This window comes from Oncorhynchus mykiss, chromosome 26, assembly GCF_057628025.1.
Source record: "Oncorhynchus mykiss isolate SJ-2025 chromosome 26, ASM5762802v1, whole genome shotgun sequence".
NCBI classification, from domain to species: Eukaryota; Metazoa; Chordata; class Actinopteri; order Salmoniformes; family Salmonidae; genus Oncorhynchus; species Oncorhynchus mykiss.
Window position 1 is genome coordinate 44,269,283 of NC_143047.1, and position 9,314 is coordinate 44,278,596.

The 9,314-nt window shown below is 46.7% G+C and overlaps 1 protein-coding gene across 12 annotated transcripts in view; it reads left to right on the plus strand.

Moving 5' to 3' along the window:
- The window catches only part of LOC110487142 (C-myc promoter-binding protein), a 155,175-nt gene extending 146,664 nt beyond the window's left edge, over positions 1–8,511 (plus strand). For 6 of the 12 annotated variants that reach the window (XM_090223212.1, XM_090223215.1, XM_090223219.1 and 3 more), the window contains 5 exons: positions 468–585; positions 2,243–2,269; positions 2,791–2,953; positions 5,049–5,113; positions 7,236–8,511. In XM_090223212.1, the coding sequence (XP_090079338.1) occupies positions 468–585; positions 2,243–2,269; positions 2,791–2,953; positions 5,049–5,113; positions 7,236–7,372 (510 nt within the window). In that variant the 3' untranslated portion in view covers positions 7,373–8,511. The remainder of the gene's footprint in view (positions 1–467; positions 586–2,242; positions 2,270–2,790; positions 2,954–5,048; positions 5,114–7,235) is intronic. The other 6 variants (XM_090223213.1, XM_090223216.1, XM_090223220.1 and 3 more) reach the window with 1 other exon arrangement.
- Positions 8,512–9,314: the final 803 nt, after the last annotated feature.

A 9,314-nucleotide genomic window follows, 5' to 3' on the forward strand; every position in this document is an offset into this window, starting at 1 on the left:
TCCCTGTCTATACATCTCACCCCTTATTCCCTGTCTATACATCTCACCCCTTATTCCCTGTCTATACACCTCACCCCTTATTCCCTGTCTATACATCTCACCCCTTATTCCCTGTCTATACACCTCACCCCTTATTCCCTGTCTATACATCTCACCCCTTATTCCCTGTCTATACACCTCACCCCTTATTCCCTGTCTATACACCTCACCCCTTATTCCCTGTCTATACACCTCACCCCTTATTCCCTGTCTATACATCTCACCCCTTATTCCCTGTCTATACATCTCACCCCTTATTCCCTGTCTATACACCTCACCCCTTATTCCCTGTCTCTACGTCTCCCTCCAGATATATTGAGATTGAGCTGGTGTGTGTGTGTCTCATATCTGTCTCTACGTCTCCCTCCAGATATATTGTCATTGAGCTGGTGTGTGTGTGTCTCATATCTGTCCCTGTCCGTCCCCAGGTCCCTCGCCACTGGATGTCAGAGGACAGTAAACACGTGTTGATCCAGATCTTATGGGACAACCTCAAGCTGCACCGGGATCTCATCCAGCCGTTCTACATCCTGTGGAACACACAGAGTAGGTTACAGTCTACAGCAGGTCCTGAAGCCGTCTCAGTGAAATGCATTAAGTCAGTCTATAGCAGGTCCTGAAGCCGTCTCAGTGAAATGCATTAAGTCATATTCTACAGCAGGTCCTGAAACAGTCTCAGTGAAATGCATTAAGTCAGTCTATAGCAGGTCCTGAAACCGTCTCAGTGAAATGCATTAAGTCACAGTCTACAGCAGGTCCTGAAGCCGTCTCAGTGAAATGCATTAAGTCACAGTCTACAGCAGGTCCTGAAACCGTCTCAGTGAAATGCATTAAGTCAGTCTACATCAGGGTCTGAAACCGTCTCAGTGAAATGCATTAAGTCACAGTCTACAGCAGGTCCTGAAGCCGTCTCAGTGAAATGCATTAAGTCACAGTCTACAGCAGGTCCTGAAGCCGTCTCAGTGAAATGCATTAAGTCACAGTCTACAGCAGGTCCTGAAACCGTCTCAGTGAAATGCATTAAGTCACAGTCTACAGCAGGTCCTGAAACCGTCTCAGTGAAATGCATTAAGTCACAGTCTACAGCAGGTCCTGAAGCCATCTCAGTGAAATGCATTAAGTCACAGTCTACAGCAGGTCCTGAAGCCGTCTCAGTGAAATGCATTAAGTCACAGTCTACAGCCGGTCCTGAAGCCGTCTCAGTGAAATGCATTAAGTCACAGTCTACAGCAGGTCCTGAAACCGTCTCAGTGAAATGCATTAAGTCACAGTCTACAGCAGGTCCTGAAGCCGTCTCAGTGAAATGCATTAAGTCACAGTCTACAGCAGGTCCTGAAACCGTCTCAGTGAAATGCATTAAGTCACAGTCTACAGCAGGTCCTGAAACCGTCTCAGTGAAATGCATTAAGTCACAGTCTACAGCAGGTCCTGAAGCCGTCTCAGTGAAATGCATTAAGTCACAGTCTACAGCAGGTCCTGAAGCCATCTCAGTGAAATGCATTAAGTCACAGTCTACAGCAGGTCCTGAAGCCGTCTCAGTGAAATGCATTAAGTCACAGTCTACAGCAGGTCCTGAAACCGTCTCAGTGAAATGCATTAAGTCACAGTCTACAGCAGGTCCTGAAACCATCTCAGCACCTTGTTTTATCAAGGAACAGATAAAGCCAAGTCTATATTTTACTGTGGTTTTAAGAAGAGCATATCTGTATGAATTGTGGATGTCTTGTAGCCTAACTTTGTAGCCTAGCTTTGTAGCCTAGCTTTGTAGCCTAGCTTTGTAGCCTAGCTTTGTAGCCTAACTTTGTAGCCTAACTTTGTAGCCTAGCTTTGTAGCCTGGCTTTGTAGCCTAGCTTTGTAGCCTAGCTTTGTAGCCTAGCTTTGTAGCCTAACTTTGTAGCCTAGCTTTGTAGCCTAGCTTTGTAGCCTAGCTTTGTAGCCTAACTTTGTAGCCTAGCTTTGTAGCCTAGCTTTGTAGCCTAGCTTTGTAGCCTAACTTTGTAGCCTAACTTTGTAGCCTAGCTTTGTAGCCTAACTTTGGCAGATGGAAGAGCTCTGAACCATGGGCAGCTATGTGGCAGCCATTTTGGATCTCTGTCTACTGAAAACCTGTTTTCGTTTTCTCTGTCCTCGGTTACTGTCCTCGGTTACTAATGTCTGGGAGCTAACAGGGGTCTGTTGTTCTCTCTGTTCTCTGTGTTTCAGGGCTTAATTGTGCTCTGTTGTTAGACAGTGAGTGTTCTGTTTAGGACTCGGCAGCCGAGTCTCTCTCCTTTGTCTCTCTCTGTGTGTCCTGTCTGCTCTTCTCTGCTTTGCTGCACCCTGTTTGTTCTCCTTGTCGTCGTTTTGGGGGAAAAACCTGTTTTCGTTTTCTCTGTCCTCGGTTTCTTTATGTGGTTGAAAATGCATCGCTTGTATTGCTGTTTTCCTCTTGGCTGACAGTCTTGGGAATTCTGTGGGCTGTCTTTGATCGACTTGTCTAAATGGTGTTGTTTCTAGAGTGATTCGTTTTCTTCAGTTCTTCCAACATTTTAATGTGTGTCTTCGTCTAGTTGGATCTCAAATACACTCCTGTATTATCTACTCCTGTATTTGAGAATGGGTTAGCATCTGTGTTTTACTGTGTGTGTGTGTGTGATCGGTCTTGCATACCTACGTGTGTGTGTGTATACGTGGACACGTTTGGTATATATGAAGTGTGTATTAGTGTAGCCTACATATCCATCTTTCTGACCCCTGACCCCTGCCTCCAGGTGTGGGCTACCCGTTGTGTCGTCCTGTGAGCGAGGCGGAGCGTCCGTTTGGGGAGGAGTTACTCCACAGCGTGGTCAAGAGCATCCAGAGGAACGACGTCTCTCGACCAATGGGACAGCTCCTACAGCTGCTAGGGCAGAGCCTGGGGGTCAAGAGGCAAAGGTCAGGGGTTACACATTGATGACACCATTGTCCATGGGGCATGTTCAGGAGGATGTAACGCTACTGAAACATTCAGATAGAAACGTTTCATGTAGAACTTAATTGTCTGCCAGGATAAAGAATCATCAGCTCTATTCGTCCTATTTCTATCTCTCTGCAACATTCAGAGCGCATCACTAAATGCCACTCGGCCATCGCTCATCCATATATTTATATGTACAGTTGAAGTCGGAAGTTTACATACACTTAGGTTGGAGTCATTAAAACTCGTTTTTCAACCACTCCACAAATTTCTTGTTAACAAACTATAGTTTTGGCAAGTCTGTTAGGACATCTACTTTGTGCATGACACAAGTAATTTTTCCAACAATTGTTTACAGACAGATTATTTCACTGTAAACAGAAGTTTACATACACTAAGTTGACTGTGCCTTTAAACAGCTTGGAAAATATAGCCAAAATATAGTCAAGAAAATGATGTCATGGCTTTAGAAGCTTCTGATAGGCTAATTGACATCATTTGAGTCAATTGGAGGTGTACCTGTGGATGTATTTCAAGGCCTACCTTCAAACTCAGTGCCTCTTTGCTTGACATCATGGGAAAATCAAAAGAAATCAGCCAAGACTTCAGAAAAAAAATTGTAGACCTCCACAAGTCTGGTTCATCCTTGGGAGCAATTTCCAAACGCCTGAAGGTACCACGTTCATCTGTACAAACAATAGTACACAAGTATAAACACCATGGGACCACGCAGCCGTCATACCACTCAGGAAGGAGACGCGTTCTGTCTCCTACAGATGAACGTACTTTGGTGTGAAAGGTGCAAATCAATCCCAGAACAACAGCAAAGGACCTTGTGAAAATGCTGGAGGAAACAGGTACAAAAGTATCTATATCCACAGTAAAACGAGTCCTATATCGACATAACCTGAATGGCCGCTCACCAAGGAAGAAACCACTGATCCAAAACCTCCATAAAAAGTCAGACTACGGTTTGCAACTGCACATGGGGACAAAGATCGTACTATTTGGAGAAATGTCCTCTGATCTGATGAAACAAAAATAGAACTGTTTGGCCATAATGACCATCGTTATGTTTGGAGGAAAAAGGGGGAGGCTTGCACGAACACCATCCCAACCGTGGAGCACGGGGGTGGCAGGATCATGTTGTGGGGGTGCTTTGCTGCAGGAGGGATTGGTGCACTTCACAAAATAGATGGCATCATGAGGCAGGGAAATTATGTGGATATACTGAAGCAACATCTCAAGACATCAGTCAGGAAGTTAAAGCTTGGTCGCAAATGGGTCTTCCAAATGGACAATGACCCCAAGCATACTTCCAAAGTTGTGACAAAATGGCTTAAGGACAACAATGTCAAGATATTGGAGTGGCCATCACAAAGCCCTGACCTCAAATCCTATATCAATTTGGAATGGGTCAAAATTCACCCAACTTATTGTGGGAAGCTTGTGGAAGGCTACCCGAAACGTTTAACCCAAATTAAACAATTTAAAGGCAATGCTACCAAATACTAATTGAGTGTATGTAAACTTCTGACCCACTGGGAATGTGATGAAAGAAACAAAAGCTGAAATAATTAATTATCTCTACTATTATTCTGACATTTCACATTCTTAAAATAAAGTGGTGATCCTAACTGACCTAAGACAGGGAATTTTTTACTAGGATTTAATGTCAGGAATTGTGTAAAAACTGAGTTTAAATGTATTTGGCTAAGGTGTATGGAAACGTCCGACTTCAACTGTACATATTCTCATTCACCCCTTTTAGATGTGTGTGTATTAGGTAGTTGTTGGGAAACTGATTTTACTGCACTGTCGGAACTAGAAGCACAAGCATTTCACTACACTCAATAACATCTGCTAACCATGTGTATGTGACCAATAAAATGTGATTTTGATTTGAGTCCGTTGGTGTAAATATAGCAAGGTTGGGAAAAAGGTTACGGTCAACATTAAGTATCATTAGCCCCTTTGATGTCAAAGACAGACAGATGTTCATGCTATCTACTGTAAGTAGTCTGCTAAATGTCCTCTGTAACATCTAACGTCCCTGTGCCCTTCCCTGTGCAGGAGTCTGTACAGAGACATCCTCTTCCTGTGTCTGGTGGCTCTGGGAAAGGACAACATTGACATCGGTAAGTCTGCGTTCATTGTGCTAGTAGTTTCAGAAGTACTGTAGTGTACTCGCAGCCAACTACTCTTCAGGTGCAACAAGGCACAAAAACGTCATCTAGAAGTCAACCCAGAAACGTCATCTAGAAGTCAACCCATACACGTCCTCTAGAAGTCAACCCATACACGTCATCTAGAAGTCAACCCATACACGTCATCTAGAAGTCAACCCATACACGTCCTCTAGAAGTCAACCCATACACGTCCTCTAGAAGTCAACCCATACACGTCCTCTAGAAGTCAACCCATACACGTCCTCTAGAAGTCAACCCATACACGTCATCTAGAAGTCAACCCATACACGTCATCTAGAAGTCAACCCATACACGTCCTCTAGAAGTCAACCCATACACGTCCTCTAGAAGTCAACCCATACACGTCCTCTAGAAGTCAACCCATACACGTCCTCTAGATAGAAGTCAACCCATACACGTCCTCTAGAAGTCAACCCAGAAACGTCATCTAGAAGTCAACCCATACACGTCATCTAGAAGTCAACCCGTACACGTCATCTAGAAGTCAACCCGTACACGTCCTCTAGAAGTCAACCCATACACGTCGTCTAGAAGTCAACCCGTACACGTCCTCTAGAAGTCAACCCGTACACGTCCTCTTGAAGTCAACCCGTACACGTCCTCTAGAAGTCAACCCATACACGTCCTCTAGAAGTCAACCCATACACGTCATCTAGAAGTCAACCCGTACACGTCCTCTAGAAGTCAACCCATACACGTCCTCTAGAAGTCAACCCATACACGTCCTCTAGAAGTCAACCCATACACGTCCTCTAGAAGTCAACCCATACACGTCCTCTAGAAGTCAACCCATACACGTCCTCTAGAAGTCAACCCATACACGTCCTCTAGAAGTCAACCCATACACGTCCTCTAGAAGTCAACCCATACACGTCATCTAGAAGTCAACCCATACACGTCCTCTAGAAGTCAACCCTTACACGTCCTCTAGAAGTCAACCCATACACGTCATCTAGAAGTCAACCCATACACGTCCTCTAGAAGTCAACCCATACACGTCCTCTAGAAGTCAACCCAGAAACGTCATCTAGAAGTCAACCCAGAAACGTCATCTAGAAGTCAACCCATACACGTCATCTAGAAGTCAACCCATACACGTCCTCTAGAAGTCAACCCATACACGTCCTCTAGAAGTCAACCCATACACATCCTCTAGAAGTCAACCCATACACGTCCTCTAGAAGTCAACCCATACACGTCCTCTAGAAGTCAACCCATACACGTCCTCTAGAAGTCAACCCATACACGTCCTCTAGAAGTCAACCCATACACGTCCTCTAGAAGTCAACCCATACACGTCCTCTAGAAGTCAACCCATACACGTCCTCTAGAAGTCAACCCATACACGTCCTCTAGAAGTCAACCCATACACGTCCTCTAGAAGTCAACCCATACACGTCCTCTAGAAGTCAACCCATACACGTCCTCTAGAAGTCAACCCATACACGTCCTCTAGAAGTCAACCCGTACACGTCCTCTAGAAGTCAACCCCTACACGTCCTCTAGAAGTCAACCCCTACACGTCCTCTAGAAGTCAACCCGTACACGTCCTCTAGAAGTCAACCCCTACACGTCCTCTAGAAGTCAACCCATACACGTCCTCTAGAAGTCAACCCATACACGTCCTCTAGAAGTCAACCCATACACGTCCTCTAGATAGAAGTCAACCCATACACGTCCTCTAGAAGTCAACCCCTACACGTCCTCTAGAAGTCAACCCATACACGTCCTCTAGAAATCAACCCGTACACGTCCTCTAGAAGTCAACCCGTACACGTCCTCTAGAAGTCAACCCCTACACGTCCTCTAGAAGTCAACCCATACACGTCCTCTAGAAATCAACCCATACACGTCCTCTAGAAGTCAACCCATACACGTCCTCTAGAAGTCAACCCATACACGTCCTCTAGAAGTCAACCCATACACTGTTGAATTCTCCTGCAGTGGACTGCGGAGTTGTCCTCCAGAAGGTCTTCAGTTTAAATGCCATTGAAATCGGTGTTGAACATCGATGTGGTGTAACTCGTCTCACTCTTTCTCCTCCCTCCAGATGCTTTTGACCGCGAATACAAGATGGCGTACGACCACCTCAGCCCCAACCTGGTGAAGCTGACGCACAACTGCGACCGTCCGCCCAGCGCTGGGGTCATGGAGTGTCGCAAGACCTTCGGAGAGCCCTACCTCTGACCCCTGACCCCTTTACCCCTGACGTTTCACCTCCTCCACCCGGCCAGCCAGTCCCCTCCGTCACTCGGCCAGTCACCTCCTCCACCCGGCCAGCCAGTCCCCTCCGTCACTCGGCCAGTCACCTCCTCCACCCGGCCAGTCACCTCCTCCATCCGGCCAGTCACCTCCATCACTCGGCCAGTCACCTCCTCCACCCGGCCAGCCAGTCACCTCCATCACTCGGCCAGTCACCTCCTCCACCCGGCCAGCCAGTCACCTCCTCCACCCGGCCAGCCAGTCACCTCCGTCACTCGGCCAGTCACCTCCTCCACCCGGCCAGCCAGTCACCTCCGTCACTCGGCCAGTCACCTCCTCCACCCGGCCAGCCAGTCACCTCCGTCACTCGGCCAGTCACCTCCTCCACCCGGCCAGCCAGTCACCTCCTCCACCCGGCCAGCCAGTCACCTCCGTCACTCGGCCAGCCAGTCACCTCCGTCACTCGGCCAGTCACCTCCTCCACCCGGCCAGCCAGTCACCTCCTCCACCCGGCCAGCCAGTCACCTCCTCCACCCGGCCAGCCAGTCACCTCCTCCACCCGGCCAGCCAGTCACCTCCGTCACTCGGCATAGCACAGCCGTGGGTAGCCCACATTAAGAGATCTTTTGTGTCCATGAAAAGCGCATGTATAAAAATCCATGTATTACAACGTTGGCTCTCCCGAAGAGGACTGAGGAGCTTTAAAGACGAGCTCAGGAATCCCTTTTAGAAAGACGTACAGAATGCGTGACGATGAGCTTGTTGACACTGCGATGTTTTGGGGTCATGTCCGTCACCTGTGAGAGATGTGACGGGGCTGACCAGAGACTAACGGAGCTGACCGACCAGGGGGTTATTATGTAGTCTGACCAGTCTCACAAAAGGGATGTTGTTGTTTTTATTTAAATCCCATCTCATCACCTGGTCGTTAGAGGTTCTGGACGCACCCCTCTGGATGGATGGAGATCATACTCAGTAACGTAACAACGGTTTCACACACCATGACGTCTTCTATTTCGGGGTACTTATGTTTTAAGAAATCTTGTACAAATTGTTACATAAAATACAAAATGTACTTTATATACGACAGTAGTAGTAGGGACCTTTTATAAAAAAATTAAAAACATTTGTATTATATAGTCATATATAGAGACTAATATTAGCAATATTTTACTTAACTTGAATTCTATTTATACAAAGTAAGACTTTTATTTATTTTAGTCTGTTTTATTTGTTTAGCTGGATGTACTGGCTTCGTGTCAGGGTGAAACATCTATTCCTCTCCTCCTGTGGTTGATGGATGTACTGGCTTCGTGTCAGGGTGAAACATCTATTCCTCTCCTCCTGTGGTTGATGGATGTACTGGCTTCGTGTCAGGGTGAAACATCTATTCCTCTCCTCCTGTGGTTGATGGATGTACTGGCTTCATGTCAGGGTGAAACATCTATTCCTCTCCTCCTGTGGTTGATGGATGTACTGGCTTCGTGTCAGGGTGAAACATCTATTCCTCTCCTCCTGTGGTTGATGGATGTACTGGCTTCGTGTCAGGGTGAAACATCTATTCCTCTCCTCCTGTGGTTGATGGATGTACTGGCTTCGTGTCAGGGTGAAACATCTATTCCTCTCCTCCTGTGGTTGATGGATGTACTGGCTTCGTGTCAGGCTGAAACATCTATTCCTCTCCTCCTGTGGTTGATGGATGTACTGGCTTCGTGTGAGGGTGAAACATCTATTCCTCTCCTCCTGTGGTTGATGGATGTACTGGCTTCGTGTCAGGGTGAAACATCTATTCCTCTCCTCCTGTGGTTGATGGATGTACTGGCTTCGTGTCAGGGTGAAACATCTATTCCTCTCCTCCTGTGGTTGATGGATGTACTGGCTTCGTGTCAGGGTGAAACATCTATTCCTCTCCTCCTGTGGTTGATGG